The following is a 27,564-nucleotide window of genomic DNA, read 5'->3' on the forward strand; positions in this document are numbered from 1 at the left end:
CAGGACTTGATCCCATGACCCTGAGATCATGACCTGAGCTGAAATCAACAGCTGGATGCTCAACTGACTGTCACCCAGGTGACATTTCTTTCCCCACAGGCAGTTACATTTTCAGACACCAGAGCTATTTATTGCACTGAAAATAATGAATGCATAAAATCAGGTAATGGAAGTATTTTCAAAATGTCCAGATCAAGAGATAGCAAAGGGGCTACACAGCAGGGTGCAGGCCCAACTGACACCTGCTTTGTGGTGTCCCCTACAGGAGGGGATGGGGGAGTCCACTGAGGAACACCAGAAGTCTGGGGATAGGGGAGTGGAATCAAGGCAGAGATTGTAGTCTAACTGGGTCCAGGTCCTGGGCAGGGGCAAATGGGACTGTAAACGGGGCTCCCAGTGAAATCTGAGCATCATCCAAAGTGCACTGATGACCCTTTTCCTAGCCCAGTGTGTTCTTGCCCCCCCTCCAGAAAAATTGTACCCATTTTCTCAGGCTCAGTTCAAAGTCCATTTTCTTTCTGATACAAGCTCCCCTCCACCTCTCCCTCCAGATGTCCTGTTCCTCTAGAGGCTGACTGTACTTATCCTCTGTGCTATTTTCACAGCATTTCCAAGAGGGATACAAGGCTGCCTCAACCTTCTAGTGACACTTGTATCCTTCTAATGAGATCCAAGGCCTTTGGCTCCTTTCGCTTCCCAGGCATCCAATACAGTAGTGCTCAGGAAATATTTGTGGCTCTGTGAGTGAGTGACTCAGGCGGGCCCCATGGGGAGTAGACTTTTATGGGTTTTAATCTGAACCATACCATGAAATCTGAGACTTTTACCTCATTGCTCACACTGGAAACCGTCAGTTCCAGTCAGATTTGCTTGGAGCCGGGTGGAATTTTGCTCCTTTTCACGATGAAACCCATAATCTAATTTTAAAATTAAAACACATTTATGTAACACCTACTTCATGCTCCACAGTAATCTAAACACTACACATGTTAACTCATTTACTTTTCATAACGACCCAGATAGAAACCGAGGCACAAAAATGTTGTCCTTTGTGCAGGGATCAAAGCTAATAATTGGCAGAGCTGGGATTCAAACCCAGTCCATCTGGTTCCAGGGAACACTCTCCTTTAAGACGTTTTGTTGCCTGAAACTGATGAGTCGCAAACATCTTCATAAGCAGAAAAAAACCTTAGGTTGATGTATTTATTTCAAAGGAAACTTTTTTTTTCTTGTGTTCCCCTTTCCTTCCTCATTCGAAGCAAATTGTTCTAGAGCAAAGAGCCTTAGTTTCACACCTGAGAGAACTGGTGGCTCAGTTTTGCTTTGGCAATCAAAATGGAAGAGGAAACTTGTGTGGTTTCATCACTGGTGCTTTCGGGGTCTGTGCTGCACGCAGCGTGTCGTCCTGCTGCCCCCCTCGGTGCTCACGGTCCCCTACTCCCCAGCGGTGTTGCCTCCGGTCCTGGAGACTTTTTAGCGTGCCTTTCCCCGACAATAGTGGGATTTGGAACAGCGTTTCCATCACTCTCTCACAGCCCGTCCCTGTCCTAGAGCCCCAAGCATCTTCCTTTGTCCTCCGGTCCCTCAAAGCCTCAAGACATTTGCATCAGAGTCCCCAGACACAGCATCTCTCCGTCCTCCATCCCACTGGCGAATCCACTATGCGTCCCTGTTTCGGAGGTTTTGTGGCTGACTTTATGGATATTTAAATTATCTCCGCACGTGGGAGGCCGGCTCCAGAACCTGACAGACCTGCCGTGGACTGACTGAGAGACCCAGGGCAAATTACTTAACGTCTCTGAGTCTCGGTTTCTTCATCGTGAACGGGCTGGATACCCGTTCGGTTGCTGTGTGTATCCAAACGAGATCCTGCAGGGGCTGCCCCGGCACGCAGTCATTCTCTTAGGTCCCCCTTGGCATTATTTACTTCATGTATGCTCGTCTGTTTCCCATTTTTTTCCAGCGCACCCTCTGCCCTGAGCGCAGGCAAGGCGTCTTTGCGTCACACTGAGAAAGTCCCTCTGCCCCTCGTTACAAGGTCCGGCGCCCGCGGACTCTTCTGGCACATTGACGACACCCCCTGAGAATCGCTCCTTCTTCAGACCCCAACCCTGAACTTTCACCCCGCGGCCCTAGAAAGACCAAGGGCTCAGGACCCGAGGGAGGCCCGGCTGAAGTCGCTGGGTGGGGCTCTGGGAGGCAGAAATGGGCTTCAAGAGGGAGCCCGCGCTCCGGCTCGCCACCCTCGCTCCAGGATGCCCTCAGCCCCGGGCCCCTTTCCGGCCGCGGACACCTGCTGCCCGGGGCCCCGCGTCCGAGGCGGGCCTCCTCCGCGCGGCCGTCTCGGCGGCCCGGGTCCCACCTGCGCGGCCGCCGACGCCGGCGAGGGGGTCCCGGCCCGCGCCTGGCCCGCCGCCACCGGGGCAGCCTCCCGGGCGCCCCGCCCCCGCCTCCTCCGCGCAGCCCGCGGCGCCCGGCCGCGCCCCCTCCCACCCCGCGGCGCCCCGGCACCCCTCTCCTCCCCCGGCGGGCTCGGCGGAGCATTGTACTCACATCCGGGGCTGGGTTTTGCTTTAATGCGAAACGTAATTAACCCGGAAAAAAGAGCCGAGAGACAAGAGAGAAGGAGGGGTGGGGGTGCGGGGAGGAGAGCGAGAGGAGCGAGAGGCACCGAGAGTTTGGCGGCGAGATAAAGAAATCCCCGGAGAGCGGCGGCCCGGCCGGCCGGAGACGCGCGTCCCACCCCGATGTAACCCACCCTGCCCGAGCCCCGGCCGCCGCACGGCGGGGTAAGTGGGGCGCCCTCGCGGGTCGGGGCGCAGCGAGGCGCGGAGGGGCGCGCGGGGGCAGGCGAGGCTGGGGAGCAGGCGGAGCAGGGGGAGCAGGGGAGCCCGGGCGGGGGCGCCGAGGGCGCGCAGGCGGGGCCGGGTGCGCCTGCCCTGGCGGCGGACCGCGAAGAGAAAGGTCGCCGCAGCCCCTGGGCGCCTCCCGTAGCCCCCGGGAAATCCCGGAGGGCAGCCCCTCCTCCAATCTTCTGGAGCGTCCGGGGTGGCCAAGGTCGCCACCGCCAGGGGTCGGGCTGCGGGGGTGGGGCCGCGGGAGCGGGGGGCGGGTGTTCTGCTGAGCTGCATTTTCTCACGTTTGCAGCGGCGAAACTTCGCTGCGGGTTCTGGCGCTGGAGCACCGGCCTCGCGACGACTGCCCGGGCTGCGGGTAGGGGAGGAGAGCGGAGAGCGTCCCAGGCAAGTCCCTCGGGCTCGGATTGGGACATGGAGCCTCGTTTTCCTCTTCCCCTATTACCTTACTACGTGACAGGCCTACAGGGCTCCCCTAGACAGATCCCTTCTTTTCCCCTGGGTGCAGCCCGGGCCCTTGGGGCTTCTGGAACTCCGGGCGTGGCGGGGGGGTGGGGTGGGGTGGTGACTTGTAGGAAAACTGTCCTAAAATGCAGGTTCGGTGCCAGATTGGGAAAGCACCCTTGAGAGAGCTGTCTCTCGCTCTCACCAACTTCTTCCTCACCTTACATGCTTCCCTTTTCTGCTCTAGTTCTGAAGACTGTTACTACATCAAACTAACAAAAAAGCAAAAAATAAATAGATTAAAAAAAAAAAAAAAGGGAGGAAAAGGGGCAGAAGAGGCCGTGCAGGAAGGAGAAGTGTACAGGCACCTCCAGAGAGGAGGCGCGGCGTGGCCACCTCCACTGGGGCCTCACACATCTCCTCCCCCGAGGCCAACCCTCCCCCCTACCCAGCCTTTCGCCTTAGGTTTCCTTCCTTCTTCGTGAGTTTGGGTTCTAGCTGAATCTTCCCCTTCTAACTCCTTCTCCCGCTCCTCCTCTTTTCTTTCTTTAGGACTTCAAATGGGGTTTTCCAGAGGAGCGTGAGAAGCAGAAAAGAGGGAGGGGAAAAGCGTTCTACCAGGATGCCAGCTGTGGCTCTCAGCCCGCTGAGCGGTGGTTGCACTTGGGCTGAAGTTCCAAAATTGTACTCATGTTCTTAATATATCTAAGTCAGAGCCCTTTCTCTTCCTTTCTGGAACTCCATCATTTTTCTTTGTTTGGTGGCAAAGCCTTCAGAAACGGTGAAACCAAAGGTCTGGAAAGAATAGGAGGGTTTGTTTTCTGTTCCATGGTTGCTTTCCATGGTTGCATTCGGTTGACATGTCATGGATAACAAGGATGTGAAAGGCAGTGAGGAAGTAAGGCCAGCCTCTTTCTTCAGGGAGCTTACATCCGATGGCAGACATAGGCTGTCCACGAGTGCCTCGAACACAACGTGGATTGCTAAAATACAGATCCGGCATTCTTTAAGAAACCAGGAGAGGCTTTTTGGAAAGCGCCATCGTTTCAGCTATTTCTCTTTTCCTTGTGTGCCGCTTGAGAGTAATGACTTTTGGCATAGCAAAAGTCTAGCTTGTAGTCTAGACTGTATGGCCACTGATGTAGGACATCGCCTAGGTGTTAGGCAGATATTTGTTGAATGGGAGAATGAATGAATGAATGGCTGCAGGTACACGGATTGTTGGCATCTGTCGGGATGGAAGGGCAAGGAGCATTGTGGCAGTACTCCAAGCATATAGAAATTCGGTTCACTGAGCTGGTGCATGGGGGTTTCCTCTGGATGTTGCTTTTAGACCTTGTCTCCCTTTTGTAAGCCCCACTTTTTACACAGTGTCTGTGGCACCCCTGGTAGTATTTCAGCTAGTTCATGATGGGCGTCTTGCTCACCTTACAGATGAGGGAGATCACCTGGGTATTGATTTGCAAACCACCTGCTCCTGGGTAGAGTTTGCAAGCTCTTCTTTTCCCTTCTTGGTGCTTTCTTTTCTCTTCTGTAAAAGGAAGTAGGGCCTGCGTGTCCCATCTTGTCTTCCTAGTGAGCTGAACTGCATTGAGCTCTGTATTTTATTAAGGTTACAATAAATCCTGAAGACATGTAGGCTTTGGTTGGTGCCTACCTATGGAGAAATTCTGCAGAAGTGGGAAGGGAGAAGCATTGGCTCTGTCAGTCAAATCCTCCTGAACAACCAGCTCTCTTGCTTGCTTGCTGGGTGTTTCCTGAAAGTGCTGGAATGCTATGAAGACCCAGATAGCAGGACCACGGTCTTCATGGTGTGCATCTAGCTGGTACTTCATTGATTTCCTGTGTTCTTCATGAGCCAGGTGGACCCAGGGCTTGGAAAAGGGAATCTGCGTGCTGGCACATTGGACTGCCCCGCCTTTTCTTTCTACCCTGAGCAGTTTGAGTTGCCTTGCTTTCGGTTTTCCATCTGTCTTAGTGAGCTGGGTAGGGCTCCTGCAATCTAATCTGTTGGGCTTTGGAAAGGAAGGAAGCAGAGCAAATATTATAGTGTGACAGCCTATGGGGAGAGAAGAATCGTAGCCCTGCCCAGTATAAGCCCATCACTGAGACAGGGAATTGGACAGGGTGGGGAGATAGGGCAGCTGAGAGGTGGGAGGGATGGGGTCCCTTCCTTCCTGTTCTGAGGAGGCCTGTGGTGGTGCAGTGGAGCTATAACTGGAAGACTCTGTCGACCTTTGTTCCGAATCTTGGGTTGCTCTGCCCTTGCATCCCCTGACCCCTGCTTTTAAGCCCATCCAACCTTTTGGCTTTATAATTTATCTCCTTTCTGCAGAGGATTGAAAGCTGAATTGTGCACTTTCATGGTACAGGTCTCGGAGCTGCTGAGGTGGGAGCTCCAAAGGCTTTCAGCCTGGCCCCTGTGGGGTGCCTTTCTGCCCACAGAGGCTGGCAGCTGAGATAAAGAGGGTGGGACCCTAGGTCCGCTTGTCCTTTACACTCTTGAGAAACACCGTTGTTAAAGGGCAAAGGCTAGGATTCGCTGTGCCATCAGCTAGGACTTACACTGGGCCAGCCACTTGCAAGGGGGCCCTTCCGCGTTGGGATGCTTCCGTGGGCGAGCAGGAGGCGGTGCGGAGTCCCTTCCCTGGAACCTGATCTGCTGCCTGGCTTCTGCTTACCTTCAGGATAGCCTGGCCAGCATGGAGTCTGGGAGCGCTCGGATTGCTTTTTTTTCCAACCTCCTGGAGAATTTCAGAGATGTAAAGTATGATGGTTCCCAGAGTAGAGAGAAGAGTAAGGGAAGTTTATACCTTTCCCTGTGAGGGATCCCAGTGTTGCAGCCTTTTCTTTTGACATGTGCTTATTGAAATTTGAGGGGTAGAGACAGCCGTGCGGCTGCCTGCCCTTCTAAGAAGCTGCTTTGTGGTCGTGTTCATGATAATCACATACTCCTGGTGAGGCGCTTCACACACATGCACACACACACGTGTCACAACATTTCCCCAGTGCTTCCTCTTCACCAGATCTCCTGTTAAGCACTTTTCACACATTATTTCATTTAATCTTCGCAGCCACTTTGGAAGTAGGTAAAGTGACTCCCTCCACTGTGCAAATCCCAGGAGAGCTCAGTGGCGTCTCACTCGAAAACTCATGCTCTGTGACTTCGGTCCAGAAATCAGCACGCCCTTTCCATGGTCCTCTTCTTGCAAGAGTTTCGACCAATGCAGTCATGCTGGTCGCTGTCACCTGCACCTCCTCCTTGCCACACCCAGCCCCTCCCCCCACCCCTCCTCCTGAGACAGACACACTTAAGCCACTTAACAGTTTCCCCCAGCACTTTGCAAAAGGCTAGTAGATAGGAGATGCCATGATGTTATCTTTTCAGTTTTCTGCTACCCATGTTTCAGTGGGTCAAGTTTTAAATGAAGATCATTGCTGTGGGTTCCTGTTAGGAAGCCCTGCAGGGAAACAGAATTCACTGAGTTTCCCAACTTGGGGGCGGGGGCTGCCATAATTCTGAAAGTTGGAGATCTCAGTGTTTATAGGCTAATTTATAAACCAGGTGAGGCTGTTCATCTATGTTTGTGATCTCTGGTGGAGCCTTGAGCCAGGGGAAGGCCTTTGTCTCCTACTGGCTCCAACTGCCACTTTTTCTGGGACCATAGATGAACCTGCTGTTAAGAGAGGTCATGACTGTTTAAAATGTTTTTGTTGCTTTTAGTGTCATTATTGCAGTGGATCAATGTTCAGTTTCTCCAGCCTTTTCCCTGAAATGTGTCCCCTTAAAAATTCCTTCTCGAGTGTCTTGCCCTCCCTTCCAAGTTCTAGGGTCCAGTGGGGTTTGGGCTGTCTGTGTCATGGGGGCACCTTTTCTTAACCTCCCATTGCTGTAAATGTTTGCATTCTTCCCTCTGCACTTCCGCTGGCAACAAACTCTCTCACATTATTCTCCTGCCTTAAGACTATTTGGCATTTGTTCTTATGACACTTTCAAAATGCAGTGATAGTGTAACAGTAGGAGATAGACTCTCCCACACTTTCTAAGTTATAATCTTTGGTCCATTCCCAAGGATGTATTTTGAAATAGCTATGCCTGTGTCTTGTGGTTTTTCCTGGGCCTTTGGCGTGGTTGAAACTCCACACTACACACTTACGTATGTTGCAGATTTAAACATGGGTGAAGTGTGCTCACATGGCGGGTGCATAGTCTAGCAATAGCAGAGTGGCTGCACTTCACCTCCACACCCCGGTTCCTGTCTCCTGTATTACAGTCCTCTGAGACCTCTGATGTCATTTCCCGATAAACTGTCTCCTGTCGAAGTTTAGCAATTTCCGGCGGGTATCCCTCTCACTCACCAAGGACCAAGGACACTGTTGTCTCCAGCCTCCGCCCCAGCGGGGTAACAAGACAGGAGATGGGTTCCTGCACATCCTGTCACATGCCAAGAAACATCTTCCTGACTTTTTCTGGAGCAAAATCCCTGAAATTCCCTGTCCTGCCAAGGCAAAGTAACATGAAAGAAAAATCTCCAAATGTAAAAAATGGATTAATTCTTTTTTCGTACTTGAGCCATCAGAGGTTCCCGTAGATGGTTTCATAATGGGGCCAGTACCACTTAAGGCTTTATCTCTGTGTTATCACTTTTCTTTTTATTTACCTCAGAAGTGTCAGAACGGTCAAGCAGATGAACCTCCCTTATTTCACTCAATTTTTTCCTGTATCTCCAAACTATACTACTAGTACCTGGCAGGCTCAGTTAGTGGGGTGTGCGACTTTTGATATTAGGGTTGTGGGTTTGACCCCCACGATGGGTGTAGAGATGACTTAAAAATAAAATCTTCAAAAAAAAAAAAAGGCATTAATAACTCTAAAGCTTTTCTTTAAAAAAAAAAAAATCTATTATTCCACTATTCAGCCGTTTATTTAAGAAAAAAAAAAAAAAAAAAAAAAACGCCAGCCCTGTCTCCAAAATTTCAGGAAGGAAAATTCCGCTGGGTGTCTTGGTCGGCGTCCCTGCCTCATTTCCCCAGAGTACTGGCATGGTGTGGCTTAGGCGCTATAGCAGTAGAGGAATATAATGATCGACGTGGGTGTGAATATTGACCGGGCCTCCGGGACAGGGGCTCCTCTTATGAAGACTAGAGAGTAAGGAACCAAACCTGCAGCGGAAAGAATGAGCTTGTCTTAAGAGGATGTTGCAAGAAGAAATAAGAAACACAAACCCCACTAGATTGGAGAGTGCCAAAGCCCTCTGGGTAGGTACCTGGCTCTTGGGCAATACTGAAGGGTGGGATGATACTTTATTAGGTTTAAGACTTTGGGGCGCCTGGCTAGCTCGGGTCAGTGGAGCAAGTCTTGATGTTGGGGTCATGAGTTCAAGCCCTATGTCAGACATAGGGCTTTTTCAAAAAGTCTTTTCAAATAGACTTTGAAACACCAAGAAGTCCCAAGAGAGCTCTAATTGAGGCAAGGTTTTGCTTGTTTGTGGCCTCTGGAGACTTCACAAATTTATTCTCAGCTTCAGAATTTATACACTGGGGCAAGGTGTGTGTGCAGTTAAATATATCTCCCACCTGCTGAATAAAGGAACACACATTCCTTGTAGAACATTCGGAAAATTTGGAAAATATACAGAAACAAGTAATATTTTACCCGTAAACCATAGTCAATATTTTGGTGTCTGTGTGTCAGTCTTTTATTATCCAAATATATTTGGAAATACAAAAATAATATTTAGGGGATTGAGATCATATTGTAAGTCATATTTTACAAAAACTTGCGATATAGTGAGTTTCTCCTTAATTCATTTAAAATTCTTTGAAAACATAATTTTTAAATGATCATGTAACATTTCCTTATGTAAATGTCTCATAATTTATTTAATTATCCTCTAATCATTGGGACATTCAGGTCATTTCCACCTTGTTGTTACTATGAATTTTACTGCAGATGCCTTTTTAAAAATTTTAATCTTTATTTGCATCTTAGTTTATTTATTTGGATGGAATCTTAGAAGTAGAATTAGTGGGTCAGAGGGTATGAACATTTTTAGCTCTCTTGTTACCTATTGCCAAATTGCTTTCACAAAGTTTCATGTTTTTGTCCCAGGTGTGTAAGAATCCTAACACATCTTTCCAAGTAGGTGACATTTGTTTCAAGCAGCGATCTTCTTTTTATATTCTTGAGTGCCTCTGTCTCCCATTGGTGCATATTTCCTCTGGGTCTTGGTCCCAGCTCTCTCTTTTATATAATTAGCCTGATGAAAATGTCAATTGCCTCAAATCCTACGGGAGAGTTTTATTATTTTTTTCCTTGGCTTAAATCTTCTCCAATGAGGGAAGCTAAGACATTGAAATGGGCAGTCAGGGAGACATTTTGGACAGATACATCCCAGTGCCCTTTACCTCATTCTCAGGTGGGAAGCCCTTGACTCTTCCCATTAAGCTTCATCTGGTTAAGTGGCAAATGTTGGCTGGGAATCTTGGTTTAACTGACATTTAATCCATTTTCTGCTGCTGATCAGTGGGTCACCCAATGGAAACTCACTTTGTACTCCGTCTCCCTTCTACCATAAGTTAAATATTTAACATATTTTCAAGTGCAGTATACTTAGGAACTATACATTGAAGAAATCTGAATCATATAGAACTTTTTTCTATTTTACTCTTCATTAAAATACATTCTTCAATTATTTAGATTATGTGAGGCCATATTTTGGTTTAGTTTGGTGTGTGTGTATGTGTGTGTGTGTGTGTGTTTGTGAGAGAGAGAGAGAGAGAGAGAATATGCATTACTGTATGTGCACATAATTTGATTTGCATTTTACAACGTTCAGGAAGGAAGACGAAGCAGGAAGCAAACGTGAAAAAATGTTCAGCCTCACTAGGCATCATTGTATGTTTAAAACTAGCAACAGCTGAAAATGAGAACATTCAATGTATACAAGATTATAGAGATTGTAACAATATATTTCTGACTGTGATGTAAACAGATAATAGTTTTAGCAAGCAGTTTTTAAATAGGTCTCAAGAATTGTAAAAGATCATTACCTATGATCTAGTCATATTATTGCTTGGAATTTGTGTATGCTGTTTCCATGTGAAAGAGGAAATAAAGCATGAAAATAAGAATTTACATAACATTATTTATAATAGTGGAAAGCTGAATATAATCTAACTGTCTAATCATAGAGAAATTGTTAAGTAAATTATAGTAAATGCAGTTCAGTAATGTTATGCAACCATTAAAAGCAATGATTATAAAGACTATGTAGCAACATGGAACATGTTTATGATATAATTTAAAAATTTAAAAAGGCCAATTATGTGGAGAGGGGCATGAAAAAGCATGCAAAAATGAAAACGACTGGCTAGAGTGAATTAAAAAAAAAATTCCAGCATTGTTATACCTTGATTTCTGCACACAAAAATGGAAAATTCTAAGGAGGTTTGGCAAACTTTGGAAAGAGGGTACTGAGTGGGGTAGAACAGGGTCCTTTTCTGCACAAATCTTCTGTGCTCTTTGTCACTAGTGTGTTGTGAAGACTCCACAGTTACTTGCTAGGAGGTTTCATTACGCTCTTAGGGCAGAGGTGAAGGGGTTCGCCTGGGATAGGGGCATCTATCCCAGTGAGAACACTTGCTTGTTGTCCCAGGAGATGGGGAGAAAGTCATTGTCAGGGATGGCGCTTAGGACATGGGTTGGGGACAAGTGCTGGGATAGAGCACCCTATGTCACCCTCCACTCAGTGGTTTTACACTGTGAAACTTGGATTAAAATGAAATTTAATATAACAAGTGTTTTTTTTTTTTTTTTCTTTATTTGACAGACAGAGAGCACAAGCAGGCAGAGAGGCAGGCAGAGAGAGAGGAGAAATCAGGCTCTCCTCGGAGCAGAGAGCCCGACGCAGGGCTCGGGATCACGACCCGAGCTGATGGCAGAGGCCTTAACCCACCGAGCCACCCAGGCTCCCCATAACAAGTGGTTTTAAAGAGTCAGAAAACAGGCTAAAACTATATAATTGGAGGGACGTAGAAAGAATGGTACAGAGCTTTGCGTGGGTCTTAGTAGGGGTGTTTGGGGTGACAGTGTGTATGCTTGCATCAAGGTGTTTCTCTTCCCTTATGACTCAGTTACTACTTTCTACCCTCACTGCCCAGTTGTTGGGGTTGGGCATGGGGTGGCAGAAATCACTGGATTAGGGGGGCCTTCCAGGAAAAAGTTGAGGAACCAGAGGGACTTGGAGGATGGTGGTGGCAGGCTGAAGAGCAGAGATGGGGGCTTGGGGGATTGGGAGAAGCAGGCTCCCTGTACTAAAGCTAAGTCTGTGTTCTGACAAGGGATGAAAAGTGGGGTCAGGATGAACTGACAGAGGATTGGGGATTAGGATGTCAGGTTTGTGTTTCATGCGCCATCTTTTCAGTATACTGCTTCTGTGTGGGCTGGCTAGGCATAACAGCGTTTCCCTGTGATGCTTGGTTCTCCTGTGGCCCATCCTTCTCCCCTGCCTCCCACATTCTCGATGAGCTCCGTGACTCAGCTGCTTCCCAGGACATCCGAGCAGCTTTCTTTTTTTTTTTTTTCCCCCCTGGGGCTAGAACCACAGTCAGGAGAAGTAACCAGAATTCTTTTTGTTCTCCTTCCTTTTGACACAAGAAGATTCTCCCCACCCGGGATCCGTGGAGATGGGAAGCACCCTCCACGAAAGTAGACTGGGGGATTGTACACAGTGCCTTCTCTAGCCTGTGACCTGACAAAAAGGCTGGCACTGATTAGTCCTGTAGGCTGAAAAGGGAACATTTGCAAGCCAGCAGTAAGCCAGATGCCATGCCTACCAGCTGGGTCTAGAGACAGTCGGCTTGGTTACTGCAGTTTAGATGCTTTCTCGTAGAGATGTCCCCGGAGTGGCTGCGGTCCTGAAACTTCTGGAAATTCTGTCTCTGTGGCTGGGCTGGCATCAAGGGAATTTGTCTGGTTTTCTCGGGGGATGGGGGAGCTCCCTCATCTCAGAAGGGCACTTATGCATGGGGCCGTGCATGGGATGCATGGGTCATCCCAGCCTTTCTGCGTGGGACTCCGATTTCCCCCTGAATCTGAGTGGGGAAGCTGCATCCTTTCTCAGGACTGTGCTCCTTCCCAGCCAGCGCCAGTCTTCCTGCCTTCTTCTCTTTGACCCGGTGTCTGCTAGAAGACTTTTCTCACCGTTTACTTCTTTCCTTCCTTTTAACTGTGCTGTTTCACCTTTGTCCCGCATTTGTATGCTTTTGTCCCCCATCATTACGCAGCAAGTAGCTGTGGGCCCCTGGCTCATGTTCCTTCTGACTGTCCTCTGTCCCCATCAGGAATCTGGCCTGATCTTAACCTACAATCAAGGATTCATTGTTCACCTGTATCTGTGTGTTTGTGTGTGCACACATGCACACACGCACAGTGGCTGGCACTTTTTTCCTTGGGGCAGCCTCTCCACACTGCCAGGCCCCCACAGAGCTGGGAGAGAACAGACCATGCCACCAGTCGCCACACTTTGGGAATGTGGGACTGGCCTGCCCTGGGCCTGGACGGCTCTGGGTGGGGCATCTTGGTATCTTACTTGCTAACCCAGCATTGTGGTACAGGCATGGCCTCAAGCCAGCCGGCTCCCCACTTTGCTTAGGGCTTTGGTGGGCTTGGGTCATAGTGAGTTTTGCCTGTTGAAGCTGAGCAGGGCCCAGTGGTGGGTGGTGTTAGTCCTTGAAAGTCGGAATGTCATGTGGTGTTTTCTGACCCTTGTGGGCCTGTGTTTCACCTGTTCTCTGTGTTGCTTATTGGAAAGTGCTCATCCCCCTTGAGGAGAATAGAGCTCCTGCCCTTTGTTTGGCTCTTTAGAGAGTCAGAAGGAAATCACGAGGATAAAGGAGGCGGGCTTGAAGGTGAAGCTTGTCTCTCATCACCAGAGATCCTTTGGAGTCAGTGGAAGTGTTCACCGGTTGGGGCCTTACTCTGAGCCCTCATCCTTCCGGTCATGAATGGCTTTCGGGTAACAGCAAAGTAAAGCAAGTCAAGCTAGCGCTGAGGGATGTGGCCCTCAGATTTAATTCCTTCATGAAGCTGGAGGTTTGCTCCTGGTGACTGAATTCCTGGCAAAGTTTTATGTGAGAATTTGGGGTGGGGCTTAAATCTTCTCTGAGTTTCTTTATGTATAAAATTGGGTTATGGGGGCGCCTGGGTGGCTCAGTGAGGTAAAGCCTCTGCCTTTGGCTCAGGTCATGATCTCAAGGTCCTGGGATCGAGCCCCACATTGGGCTCTCTGCTCAGCAGGGAGCCTGCTTCCTCCTCTCTCCCTGCCTGCTTCTCTGCCTACTTGTGATCTCTGTCTGTCAAATAAATAAAATCTTTAAAAAATTGGGTTATGGCTTACTTTACAAGGCTTTTGTGAAGGGCAATAATAATACCTCATGTGTATGAAATGCTTAATGTGTGCCAGGCACTTAATTCTCACCAAAATCTTAGGAGGTGTAAGTACCACAATTATCCCCATTTTACAGGTGCAGAAACTGAGGTGCGGAGAGATTAAATAGCTTGCAGTCACACACTTCCTCAGGGGCTAAAGCTGGAATTAGAACCGAGGCCCCTGATCTAGGCTTACTTCCTCTTCATAGTAAAGTTGCCCGCGGCTCTCGTCAGCACACAGTGGAGCTCAGGAAACAGCCGAGTCCCCGCTCACGCATTTCGCTGGCTACATGTGGAACAGAACTGACGGAGATTTCCGGGGTCTGGCTGGGGTGGAACATTTGGTGCTCTAGGGAAGGAGAGAGGATGAGAGAGGTAGTCTAGCTTCTCACAGTGGTGAGTCAAGCCGGAGTGAAGTTCCTGCAGGTCCTGAGTCCGGGTGCGCTTCACTCCGCTTATCCTCACATCCCTTCCTCTGCCACGCAGGGTGATGTGAGCAGAGCCCAGGAATGCCTTATGTGGATCGACAGAACCGAATCTGTGGGTTTCTGGACATCGAGGAGCATGAGAACAGCGGCAAGTTTCTGCGGAGGTACTTTATTCTGGACACCCAGGCCAACTGCCTTCTCTGGTACATGGACAACCCCCAGGTGAGAGGCTGCATGGGAAGGCGGTGGGTCGGGGGAAGCCGCCTCAGCTCCCCCGATGGTGGACGGCATCAAACTAATAGTGAGGAGGGGAAAAAACAGCAAACACATACACGCACACAGGGAGCCATCCCAGATACTAGCTTGAGGAAAAAGAAGCTCATCTCTCCTAACCCTGGGGATCCAGGATCTTTTCTTGCACTCAGGAACTGAACACTTGCAGCAGGCCAGGGGAGGTGGGCCTGGCTGGTTCCAAGCTCCAAGGCAAGGCCTGCTTGCTTTCACCAGCCTTGTTATGACTGTGGCCTTGTGGCCACTCCTGTTCTTCCAGTCTGGGGCCCCTCCCTGGCAGAGAATGTGGCCTGGTTCCCTGAGCTGGACAGATGTTGGACTGCTTTGGTCTCCTGCACCAGGGAGTCCTAGAATCCTGGGTTGGTGGTGACCTTGGTGGTCACCTAGTTTTGCTTCTTCGTGTTACAGGTGAGAAGCTGAGTCTCAGACACTAGAATTGACTTCATCAAGGACACGGCCAGAATTAGGTGACTTGCCTAGCATTTTGTGGCAGCCAGGCACAAAGACAGGGGCCCCCCGCTTTCTGTTACTGGGTCTGGGGACCCCTGGAGTTGTCACTGGTATGGGAGAAAGTCTCAAGTCTTTTTTTTCTGCTGGCTCTTTCCTTCCCACTGCCTTGGAGCAGTTTGGTGGACTGAGGCCCCAAAGACTGGCATGGCCCCCGAATGTCAAGTTCATGGGTCACAGCCATGTTGCGGCCGGGAGGGTCATGGGGCTCAGATCTGGCTCTGGTTGAGAGGCTTGGGAGGAGGAAAGTCTGAGTGTCATGGGATGGATTTGTGCTTTAAGATGTGCACAAAGATTACTGTGAGCCTCTACGTCATTATCTGGGAACTAACCTCTAGAGGTCTTTGGCATTTTGTTCTCTGGATTTGATGGCTGAGAGAAAAGAGTATAGCCATAGAAAACATACTCGGGTTAGCTGCCACTAGTCACCTTCTCCAGGAAAGACTTCACCCTAAATAAGTCTGTGCCCCATGTGTCACCCCACATCTCTGATAACCCATCTGTTGATTCCTTTCATCTGAAGGGCTAGGTTTGCAGGATGAAGCCTACATATGGACACTTAGATCCTTGATTTCGTCTGGAATGCTTGCCACTGATAATATTTTGGTTTTGGGTTTGCCTTCTGGCCCTACTCTATCATTTTCCCCTGCCTTTGCTCTGTGCAGGTGCCCACAGCTGGGTCAGCAGATCTGCTGTGAAAGGAAGTGGCACTGTTGGAAGAGCTTGGGATCAAGTTTTTGTTGCTGGAGACTTGGCTTCTGGCATGTCAGGGGTGAGCCCTGAGTGACTCACAGTCTCTGGGTCTTATCACTCCTTCCCTTTCCCTTTTTCTTCCTTTGTGTACCTTCTCCCACTCACCTGTCCTATCAGCTAGGGTAATTCAAAAGTAGTATTCCTTGACTTAACTTGCTTATTGCCCTGGTTCCTGCTAGGACTGTTCTTAATCCAAGTGCACGTGCTTAGGGAATCCTGACTAACTGTTGCCAGCCATCGCCCCTGAGAGCTGTCCCTCCTTCATATCCTGGACCTCAGGCCTAGAGTCTTGCTACTAGTGACAGATCACCCAGGGCCATATTGTCACCATCTCAGATTTCAAAAGCTGGCAGTGGTCGGGATTTCCCTTGCTCTGACCTGCCCACTGATTGGACTGTTCTTTGGTTCTAGAACCTGCCCTGACCTTGAATGCTCCGCTATGGGCTGCCTGCCTCCCTGGGATCTCTGGGGTCAGCCTCTGCAGCAGGTCCTACCCTACCTAGGGAGCCCTCCTCCACTTCCCTGCTGACTCAGCTCTCAAGATGCTCTCGGAGCTCGAGCCTTCTTTGAGTTTGAGTTACCAAATAGAACTTGTGGCCACTGCTGGAGAGTCTTTACATTTTTCCCTGGAAGCAGAGATTCCAGCTGGCTTGGCCAGAAAAAGCAGAGTCTTGCTGCAGCAGAGCAGTAGATCCGAACATTTTCAGTTCTCCCATCGTAGGCTTAGCTCTCTGTTGGGTTGGTGGCCCAATAATAGCCATCCTAGATGTGAGAGTGGCTATTTTTTTAAGTTGTGAAATAGTATTCGTGAACATTTATGACTATGTGGCAAGCACTGTTCAAAAAACTTCAGTGGGGTTTCATTTCATTCTGACAAGTCTAATTGGTAGGTATTGTTGTCCTCATTCAAAAGGTGAGGTGGGTGAGGCAGAGAGGGGAAGAACTTGCCCACAGTTACACAACAAGAAAGCAAAGTGGCAGAGCTGGGATCCTGACACTGACAATCTCTAACTCTACTTCCCTGCCTTTATTGCTGCTAATGAGACCATCGTCTTCATGTTGCTTAGGAGGCAGGAAAGCTTCTGCAGGGAGGAGTCTCTGATTAAGAAAGAGGAGCTGGAGGATGCTCAGAGCTGGGAGGTCCTGGAGGGTGGGGAGCTCTCCTCTGGCTTGGGTTTTGATCCATAGTGCCCAGCACTTGGTCAGTGTGTGCTCACTGGATGAATGTGTTCATTCATCACACCGCAGGGGGCAGGCTGTCAGAAGGGAGGCCCTTGTAAAATGCAGAGACCCCAATGCTGCTCTCTGGGGATCAGGCCTCTCCCCTGGGCCTCCGTCAAGCAGAAGAACTGCAGAGGCAGGTGAAGCAGAGTGCCGAGAGTCAGGAGCACATGGATTGGGTTTGAATCCCAAAAGCAAACTGAGGGGGTTGGTCTGTTCTGGAGGAGAGAGACATGGCACTGTGTTTGGTCAGTGCCCGTCTTACTTTATCGGGCATCTCCTCTTCCCTATAAAAATTATCTTCCTTAATAGCAGGGGATTCTCTCAACCCACATCTCTGATCTTGGCCTGTCAGAGCTACTTGGTAGGTGTTTATAGAGCCTGGTTTTACTACCACTCCCACTGCTACGACGTACTGTTAACTGCTGGTTATGTTTACTGAGTGCAGAGGACTTTACGTATAGCATCTCATGACGTCCTTCCTGTGATCCTGGGACTCGGGCTGTTATCCTCTGGAAGAACTCTGCAAGGTGCCGGAAGTTTGGCACCTTTGTTCAAGGTCACTCAGGAGCTAAGTTTAGAGCTGGAGTTGGGGCCAGGTTGGTGAGACTCCGGTGTCTGCGCTCTTCCCCTGTGTTCTCCTCCTCCTGACGTCTGAGCTCAGCCCTGTGCATGATCCCCCGGACCCTGTGGGAGGTGGATTCAGTAAGTCTTTGCCACCAGGGATTCAGGCTTAGTTGGAGAGATGAAAACAACACCCATAACTGTGGTGCTAAAAATCTCGGTGCACCTTTCTTGTCAGAAAGCCTATTGTTGAGTTCAGTGGCCCAGATGCCAGCCGTTTGGTTGAAGGAGAAGGGGCTGCCATTTTCCTCTGTAGCTGCCCATCTAAAAAGTTGCAGGGCCTCAAGCTGGGGCCTCAGATGGGAAGTCCTTAGGTCTGGGAGATAAGAGATCAAGAATCTGCCACGAAGTTATTTTGTATGTTAAGGAAATTATTTATCCTCTCCAGGCTATAGGTACTCTAGATGATTTTTAACATGGCTTTCAGCCCTTTAATTCCTGAAACATTCCTTAATGCATATTTGTTGAATGCATAAATACATCCTGTGAATGTATTTCATTCCTCCAACAGTGAGTAGACCGAATCTTTACCTTCATGGAGCTTAACGCTGTAGGTGAGAAGATGGATGATGAAAAAAAAATGTGGCAGGGAGAGTGGGGGCCCCCGTTCTTGGAGGGGGTGGTGCTGGATCCAGATATGGAAGGATGGGTGAGACAAAGCATTACCACCAGTGATTTCCATTTGTAGGACATTTTATAGGGTTAGATGTGTTTTCACTTACAGTACCTCCTTTGATCGTTATGCCCCCTGTCCCAGGCAGAGCGGCACGGGAAGAGGAGGGTATTTCTGTGTGAGGGCAGTGGCGGTCATTTGGGAGCAGAGGCAGCACCAAGGAGGAAGGTGAGCTTGCCTGGTCAGAGGGGATCTAAGGTCAGGTTCTCCAGAAGAAGATCCCAAGACCAGGAATCAGGCGCCGAGATGAGGATTTGTGCCAAGTTATTTCTTTTTCTTTCTTTTCTTTTTCTTTTTCTCAAGATTTTATTTATTTGAGAGAGTGCACGCGAGTGGAGGGAGGGGCATCCTGATGTCGGGCTCCAGCCCAGGACCCTGAGATCATGACCTGACTGATGGGAGGCGCATCCTGTTGTAGGGCTCCAGCCCAGGACCCTGAGATCATGACCTGACTGACAGGAGGGGCATCCTAATGTGGGGCTCCAGCCCAGGACCCTGAGATCATGACCTGACTGACCGCAGTCAGATGCTTAACTGACTGAGCCACCCAGGTGCCCCTGTGCCAAGTTTTTCTTAAGGAAATGTTCTTCTGGAAACTGTCAAGAGAGCTAGGAAGCAGGACAGGGAAGCAGAGGAAGCTGGACAGTGGTCTGAGCTCAAACAGACGTTCGCAAACAGTAGGCCTCAGCCCGATGCTGCAGTGGGGCTCGAAGTAAGTTAGGCCTCCAGAGTGGTGTACCCCACTGGACAGTCCCTGGTTTCGGCTCTATAATTGAGGGCAAAACAGCTCTGGAAGCCGGAGGGCTGCCCTCTGCTCACGGGACATACAACAGGTGCTCATTCCAGGGTCAGCCTGCATGGACCAGGTACGGCCCTAGATGTCGCACAGAATTTAGAGAGTTGATGCAGTGAAGTATGAAATCCAGGTTTTTGATAGAGGCAGTGGTGACACCAGACCGATGTGGGATGAAACCCATCAGCTGGAAAGGACCCCTATAAACGGAAAGTTTTGACATTATTGCTAATGGCCCCTGATACAGCTAATGCACTTAAAAATCAATAGGCTGACAATATCAGCACACAGATAGTCCTTGAACAGAAGCAAACATAGGCTGGATGTCCCTGGAAACATTACTGTGATATTATGGCTCCAGTACCTGTATTTTAATTTAGTGTTGGTCCCTATCATGAGAGAGGAGATAAAATACCTTAATTAGGCTGTGCTTTATGACCGTGGCCTGCAGAGTGACTAACCATGTTCTAGTTGCACAGCGATGTTTATGCTCCACCCTCGTGAGGCCCATTTGGCTAAGCAACTGCAAGACTAAATTATATAGCCCTGAACGAAGGTGGAACAGAAGCCCGAACATACTGCTGCACGAGGTGGCTGTTCTTGTCAAATCTACTCTGTAAAGTGAATTTTCTCTCCATAGCCAAAAAGTACTCAGGCGCTTTTACTTTCCAAAGGCCATGATGCGAATTACGGATCATTGTAACATGCAGGTAGATGGTGTCTCTCCTGCCAACTCTGGGGCCACGATGAGAGCCCTTTGCTTTTTTTAAATCTGAAAGCAGTTGTTTCATTGAAAAGAGCAAGGAACTTGAGCTGTGTTCACAAAAAGATGGATATCTGCGGGCGCCTGGGTGGTTCAGTGGGTTAAAGCCTCTGCCTTTGGTCCAGGTCATGATCCCAGGGTCCTGGGATCAAGCCCCACATCAGGCTCTCTGCTCGGCGGGGAGCCTGCTTCCCTTCCTCTCTTTCTGTGTGTGCTTCTCTGCCTACTTGTGATCTCTGTCCATCAAATAGATGAATAAAAATCTTTAGAAAAAAAAAAAAGATGGATATCTGGATATTTTAGTAGGAAAAATACAGAAGCGTGGTAGGAATACCTAAAACATACAAATAAACGGATACAAGTTTTGTCGTAAAGGCTAGATGAAAATTGGTATATATTTTTTTTAAATCGTGGGGTTTTTGTCAGAAGTTTCTTTGAGTAAAATTTGGCTGAATCCATCAATATCTAAAAGATTTTTGCAGGGGTGCCTGAGTGGCTCCGTGGGTTAAGCCTCTGCCTTCGGCTCAGGTCATGATCTCCAAGTCCTGGGATCGAGCCCCACATCAGGCTCTCTGCTCAGCAGAGAGCCTCCTGCCCCCCACCCCACCCCCCACCCCTGCCTGCCTCTCTGCCTACTTGTGATCTCTATCTGTCAAATAAATAAATAAAATCTTAAAAAAAAAAAAAGATTTTTGCATCATAGGCTTCACCCGGCCAAAATGCCAAGGACCATTAAGATAACTTAAAAATAAAAATAGCCAATACAGGGGCGCCTGGGTGGCTCAGTGGGTTAAGCCTCTGCCTTCAGCTCAGGTCATGATCTCAGGATCCTGGGATCAAGCCCCGCGTCGGGCTCTCTGCTCAGCAGGGAGCCTGCTTCCTCCTCTCTCTCTGCCTGCCTCTCTGCCTACTTGTGATCTCGTCTCTCTCTGTCAATAAATAAAATATTAAAAAAAAATAGCCAGTACATGCACATAGTACAAAATTCAAAATGTAGGATCGCAGATCTACTGACAGGTTCCTAGCTCCCAGTCCTGTCCGCCAGCCACATAGTCGCCTAGTTAGAGGCAGCCTAGTCAGAGGCAGCTGACATTACCAATTTGTGTGTCTGTCCAGAGTTGTTCTCTGCATATAGCTTCATGAGAATGTTTAGAACTTGAGCAATTGTTTGAGCAAGGTGTTTTTAATCGTGGATTTTGTGTTATTGTTATATTAACTTTCCATGTAGTCAAATGATTTCAAGGGCCAAGTAGACTCTCTGGCAGACTTTTGTCCATACTCTCTGTTAGAGGCAGGAGGCAGAATTCCTTTGGAAAAATTTCTAAAAGATTTCAAGCGACAGGTCTGTACTTTTACCATAATGTAAATTCTGCTAAGGGAAAATTGTTACTCAGTTTTGTTTTTTTTTTTTTTTTTTTTTTAGAATTAAAATTATGTAGGGATTTGTTGAGAATTGACATAAAAATACTACAGTAATTTTGTGTGTTTATTTTTTAAAGATTTTATTTATTTATTTGACAGCGATCACAAGTAGGCAGAGAGGCAGGCAGAGAGAGAGGAGGAAGCAGGCTCCCTGCTGAGCAGAGAGCCCGATGTGGGGCTCGATCCCAGGACCCTGAGATCATGACCTGAGCTGAAGGCAGAGGCTTTAACCCACTGAGCCACCCAGGAGCCCTTTGTGTGTTTTTAAAAACAATCCTTGTCTTCTTTATCATTAAGATGGTACTTTGTCGGGCGCCTGGGTGGCTCAGTGGGTTGAGCCACTGCCTTCAGCTCAGGTCATGATCTCAGGGTCCTGGGATCGAGTCCCACATCGGGCTCTCTGCTCAGCAGGGAGCCTGCTTCCCTCTATCTCTCTCTCTGCCTGCTTCTCCATCTACTTGTGATCTCTCTCTGTCAAATAAATAAATAAAATCTTTAAAAAAAAAAAGATGGTACTCTGTCTAAATTAAAAGGAAGTGAAAACCAACAGGCACTCTAGGACAATTGTGTGCATAACGCTGCTCCTCGGTGTTTAAAGTCTAACCAACAAAAGGAGAGGGAAGCTGTGAAATTTAGCCAAGGTTTTACCAAGTGGAACTGTGGTGAAACTGTTCTAAGTTTTCTTAAAATTTGTCTTTGGTTTTATTGTTATTAATGTTCGGCTTTGAGATGTCAACCTTTGGTGTTTGATATATTTATTGTTTTTTTAAATGTATTTATGTAACTATTTATATACAAAAGAATGCCATTTTATTATTCAAATGATGTCTCCAAGGCAGAGCAGGCAACTGTACATTTAGGAGGGGGCTGCATATTCGATTTTTGCTCTCAAGCCCATTTTCTTAGTTTGTATCCCTTGTACTCAGGACAACTGATGTGTACTTTAATTAGGGAAACGCCCAATTTTTTGAGCCTTGTGTTCTCATCTGTAAAACAAGGGTAATGATATTAATTATCTCTATCTCTGACATAGTTGCTGTGAAGATTAAATAAAGCAATGTATGTGAAAATGCTTACATAAACTCTGGAGTATTACTGAGATGTCATTTGCTGACAGCGAGGATTTGTCTTGGGCGTCCTGTAATGTCAGTGGCAGTGGTGCACAGGGAATAGAGAGGAAGGGACAGATCTAGAGGCCACGTGAAGGAAAAAAATGTCAGGCTCGGTGACTGATGGGAGGGTGGAGGAGAGCAGTCAGAGGGTTAGTGTCAGGCTGACCAGAAGAGAAGCCAGAGCCGCTGGCAGGCATAGGGCAGTGGCGAATGGAGTCGGTTCCAGGACAGAGGGGCCATGACCCCGAGTTTGATGCAGGTGTGGAGGAGGCTGCCTTGAGCACATGGGTGAAGGTCTTGGCTTACTGCGTTTGAAGTTTCAGAACCATTTCAGGGGCTGGTAGTTGGAGTCTGGGACCCCAAACATGTCCTGGGGATTATCTAGAGCCCTGACCTTGGATCGTGTCTTTAGGTCACTATCACTAGGACTGGGGGAGGGATGGGTAAGTCAGGAGACTTACCCGTCATGCAATCCATCCTGGCTGAAGCTGGTGTGGATGCGTGTCAACAGTCAGCAGAGAGGAGGCTTCCAGGTGATAGAATGCAAGCCCTGCACCAACACAGTGGTTCATGATGCAGAGTTGACTTTTCTGGAAGGCGAGTGTTGCATGTGTATTTTGACCTAGAGAATGAGGAGAGTAGCCTTGGGCATTTCATCCTTCCTCAAGTTAGTATCAGGAAGTGGAGCTACAGAATGGAGGGGAGGAGATATGTTTGATACCAGAGCAACAGGTCAGGCCACTGTCTGGGTCACCTAATGCCTGGGAATAATAGCTTGGTTACTTTCCTTCAGTTACTCTCCCATTCTGGGGCGAGGGTTGTGGAGTGTGGGGCAGAGGGAGCTATGCTCTCCCCTCCGTTCCTATCACACAACTCTTCCTAGGTGAGTCTTTCTTTTCTGAGAGTCTGTGTCTGGCCTCGGTTTCTGGTGGTTTGAGTTGTGGTTTCAGCCTATGGGCAGCCATGTTGGCTCATGGCCTCTCTGTGGGATTTCCATAAACAGTCCTTCCTCCTCCTCCCACTCATTGACCAGCAAGCTGGTTTTGACGGCCTGATGTGTTCTGCTAGGCACCCCGGGGGATATGAAAGAAGGTAAGAAAGCATCAGCATCTTTCCTTTCCCCCTTCCACTCCAAATCTCTGGTCTTTCGGAGTTTGGCACCCAAGAGCCAGTTTGGCCAGTGCCTGCCCTTCCCAGCTTGGGCAACTGTGGAGGGCCTCCTCCGGTGTAACCCTGCCGGTCCTGCTCTTGTATTTACCTTTCATTGATAACCAACTCTTAGATAATGAGCAGGTCCTTGTACATTTGAAGGTTTGTCTCCCGGGAGGTGGCATGGTGTAGAGGGAAAGCGTGTGAGATTGGAGAATCAGGAAGGGGTTGGGTTTGAACACTGGCCTGACTGCTCACTGCCTGTGTGACTTTGGGCAAGCTGCTTCACCTGCTCAGGTGTTAACTTTCTTCATCTGTAAAATGGGATTGTTAGGATTAAGTGACAATGTGCAGGAGTACCTAGCAGCCTGGCCTGGTGCAAAATTGACTCTAAATAGACACTAGTTTACTTTTTCCTTCCTCAGACTGTGCTTTGCTGAAGTGCTGGATTCAATGGTGGGAGTTACAAGCTCTGTCTTTATTCAGCTCCTTGAGGAAGTCATTTTCCCACCTTGAGTCTTCGAGGACTCCTGTGGCAAATGATACGGGATCACCAGAACCCGTTAGTGTTGTTGCTCTGTGAATTTATGACTCTGTCGTTAGTCATTTCTGTGCTCTTCATTACTCGCATTAGAAGATGGGAAAGGGAGTAGGAGACATTCCTAGGGTAAAATTTTCTATTTCGACAAGAGATAATGTGGCTTCTGGAAAAAGGCTTACTACGGGAGGTCTGTCACATCTCTGTGTGGGCCTCTTGGCTCCTTCCTTGGTGCTGGAAAAGCATAAACTCGACGCTTGCCCCTCATGGGGAGCGGGAGCTTCTTAGAGGCCCTTGGTGCAGAAGAACACATGAGTGAAAAGCAAGGTGTTGGCAGTGTCTTCATAAAAGAATGGGAACCTGCCCTGTGCCCTGCATTGTTTCAGAAAATTGAGAATGCTCCTGAGTTACAGACGTCCTCACGTCCAATGGCTGCGGGCCACGCATGGCACTGGGATCCCCTTTCCCTCTGCCTGCCCCTCCCTCCCTGTTTACAGTTGCTGCAGCAGCCAAGGTCACTTTGTGGGCTGCCGCTAGGCGTGGCTTTCTCACCAGCTGGCATCTCTGTGCAGAGTCAGCAGGACCAGCCCAAGCGTGCAGTGGGGGGTCCTCAAAATGGGCAGCACCCTGGAATCACTGGGACGCTTGAAAAACGTGCAGGTGCCTGGGCCCTGTCCCGGATCAGTTAGAGCCCCGGGAGTGAGGCGTGGATGCGAGTTTGTGTGAAAACATCCGCAGGTGGTTCCCATAAGCCGCCTTCCTGCAGGCCAGCCTCGCCTTCCCTCCGCGTCTGCTCAGATGTTCTCATGTCGGAGGCGTCCCAGGCCTCTCCCCAAGCCCTTGACTCTCTCGTCTTGCTGGGGCTCGGTCCTTTAATGCCCCTCCGCCCGATTCCTGTCCCTCAGGAACCCTGCCTGAGGTCGTGGTAACTGTAAACTCAAGTGACAGCCCAGTTTAAAACATGAACAAACCTCTCCAAAGAAAGGTGGTTTGCCAGGGGTGGGTGGGAGGTCTTCGGTACGGAGTGTAGCAGGATTTTGGGGGGACTGGTCTGGGAACTTAACCACTGTGCAAATAGCGTTTTTGCTTAAAAATTGCCTGGGGTGGCTTGGTCGGTTAAACATCTGACTCCTGATTTCTGCTCCAGTCATGATCTCAGGGTCCTGGGGTGGATCCCTGCTTTGGGCTCTGTGCTCAGTGGGGAGTCTGCTTGGGATTCTCTCTCCTTCTCCCTCTGTCGCCCCACCCCGACTAGTGCACACAGGCTCTCTCTCTCTCTCTCTCAAAATAAATAGATCTTTAAAAAATAACAAATAAATAAAAATTGAGGAGCCTGCTATAGAGAGGAATAAGATCCTACTCATGTCCTCAATGTGCTTAAAATCTGGCAAGAAGAGACTTAATCTCGCAGAAAGGGATACGCCGATCTAGAACCAAGGGCTAGATTTTGTCATGTAGAGCAGTTGTTCTCAGACCTGGGCTTGTGTAGGGATCCCTTGGGAACATTTGAAAAATGTGCATGTTCTGACCATGTTCCATTTGACTATGATTCAGTGTTTTTCGGGTGAGGTCTGAGCCTGGGCCTTTTGCAAACATACTCCCCAGGAGAGTGTGGTGTGCACCACAGCTGGAGCAGGACGGGTGTGCAGGGATTCAGAGATAGGAGAGGCCAGGATAGACTGCAGCCCGGAGAAGCTTTGTGAAGGTGGATCCTCTTATCGGCTCCCTGGAGGTCGAGACTGGCCGTGTCCTGGAGAGGCCGCTTGCCTAGTCTTTGACACACTGCCCCGCCTCGGGTGCTGTTTGTTTCTTGGCGTTCCCCGCCAGATGACTGGCTGCCCTGGTCTCCAGCTCAGACATGCTGGTACATTCCTCCTTGACCAGGAAGTTTCTGCCTGGGGCTGCCACCCTGGCAGCAAGCTGTCACAGTGAATCTCCCAGGTCCAGCAATCGGAGTGGACACTGAGCCATCACTCCTGATCAAGGCTCTGGGATCCTGGGGCTGTTTTCTCCTGTCATTCCTCTCCGCCTGGGTGGGGAGGAAGTTGGCAGGGGGGCGGGGACTGCATTTATACACACTCGTCATATTTTCCTAGCTTCTCATGGTGGAGAGGGAGGTACATGTGAGCACGCTGTGGGGTGGGTGGTGGGTAAGGGAGGTGAAGGCGCCCCCCGCCCCCAGGTAACCAGCCAGGAGAGCTGCTCCTCTGTCTTTCTGCAGTGGGAGAGCTGAAGGGGGGTGGGGGGAGAGGGCGGGGTGGGGGGTAGGGGGGGGGGGGGGAATGGGACGGAGGGTGGAGCAGCCCTGGAGGGCGGAGGGGATGAAGTAGTTGAAATCTGACCCACTCCTATCTGTCATTACGTGTGGGTTAGTGTCCGAATGGTTCCCCAAATTCCACTTCATCACTCATAATTCCAGATGGGCTCTGGAGGCCTTTGGGCTGTGGTTTGGGGTGATGAGAGTGAGTTGTGCAACACCAGCCCTGAGACTTGGCCTCTGCGTCTTGTAATTAGCGTTGTCGTGGGTCGGGGAGAGGAGCTGCCATAGGCTAGGCTCTCCTTATGTATTTTCATGTAATCCTCACAACCACCCAAGGAGGGTTTATTGTCCCCCTTTTATAGGCAGAGAAACTTGCCTGCAGTCACAGGGCGATAATGTCACAGCTAGAATTCCAACAGCCCAATCTTTTCTAAGATTTTTATCGTGCTGCTTGGAACGCATTGGGTTGAAGTCAGATGACCTGAGCTTTGTAGTTCAAGTTCTGCCTCCAATTATGTGACCTTGGACCAATCCCCTCACTCACAAAGCCCCTCCCTTTGTGATGGGGGGCTGGGAGTGGGCTAGGTGGGGGCTGGGAGTGGGCTAGGTGCTCCGTGTCCTGGAGAGGCTGGTGGCCCTGTGGTCCTTCGAGGCAGCCTTACTCTGTGCGGAGCTGTCTGCCCAGAGCGGCTCTCGGTTCTCCTTGGGGCAGTGGCAGTTGCTCAGTGGCCTTTTGGAGTGCCTGTGGCTCCTTCGTGGACTCTGATTTAGGGGTGCAGGGCCTATCTCTCTTTATCGAATAGAGGTGTTCTTAAAAGTCAGCAAAATGCAATCACTGTATATCTGAAAAAAATGTATAAATCAGATCGTCCATATTTGAAATTCTAATCTGATTACCTAAAGGCAGCATTTAGATTTATGACCTCATTTGTTAAGAAAAAAGGCTGGGGGGGTGGGGCGCCTGGGTGGCTCAGTGGGTTAAGCTGCTGCCTTCGGCTCAGGTCATGGTCTCAGGGTCCTGGGATCGAGCCCTGCATCGGGCTCTCTGCTCAGCTGGGAGCCTGCTTCCTCCTCTTTCTCTCTGCCTGCCTCTCTGCCTACTTGTGATCTCTCTTTGTCGAATAAATAAATAAAATCTTTTAAAAAGGGGGGGGATAGGTGGCAACACATCCTTTCTGAATTTCTTAGTCTACAATTTAAGGGCTCTGAGACTCCTTTTATCGTGGTATTGTTCCCATCCATTTTCTTGTGTGTAGAAAATTTCACATATTGCATTTGCTTCAGGTGATGTATGTTAGT

At 49.2% G+C, this 27,564-nt stretch overlaps 1 protein-coding gene across 3 annotated transcripts in view; it reads left to right on the forward strand.

Moving 5' to 3' along the window:
- Positions 1-2,544: 2,544 nt before the first annotated feature.
- PLEKHA2 (pleckstrin homology domain containing A2) overlaps positions 2,545-27,564 on the forward strand; it is a 59,798-nt gene continuing 34,778 nt past the window's right edge. The window contains exons 1-3 of one of the 3 annotated variants that reach the window (XM_059384040.1): positions 2,545-2,789; positions 3,148-3,242; positions 14,218-14,381. In XM_059384040.1, the coding sequence (XP_059240023.1) occupies positions 14,241-14,381 (141 nt within the window). In that variant the 5' untranslated portion in view covers positions 2,545-2,789; positions 3,148-3,242; positions 14,218-14,240. The remainder of the gene's footprint in view (positions 2,790-3,147; positions 3,243-14,217; positions 14,382-27,564) is intronic. The other 2 variants (XM_059384037.1, XM_059384038.1) reach the window with 2 other exon arrangements.

This window comes from Mustela nigripes, chromosome 18 (genome assembly GCF_022355385.1).
Source record: "Mustela nigripes isolate SB6536 chromosome 18, MUSNIG.SB6536, whole genome shotgun sequence".
In the NCBI taxonomy this organism is placed as follows: domain Eukaryota; kingdom Metazoa; phylum Chordata; class Mammalia; order Carnivora; family Mustelidae; genus Mustela; species Mustela nigripes.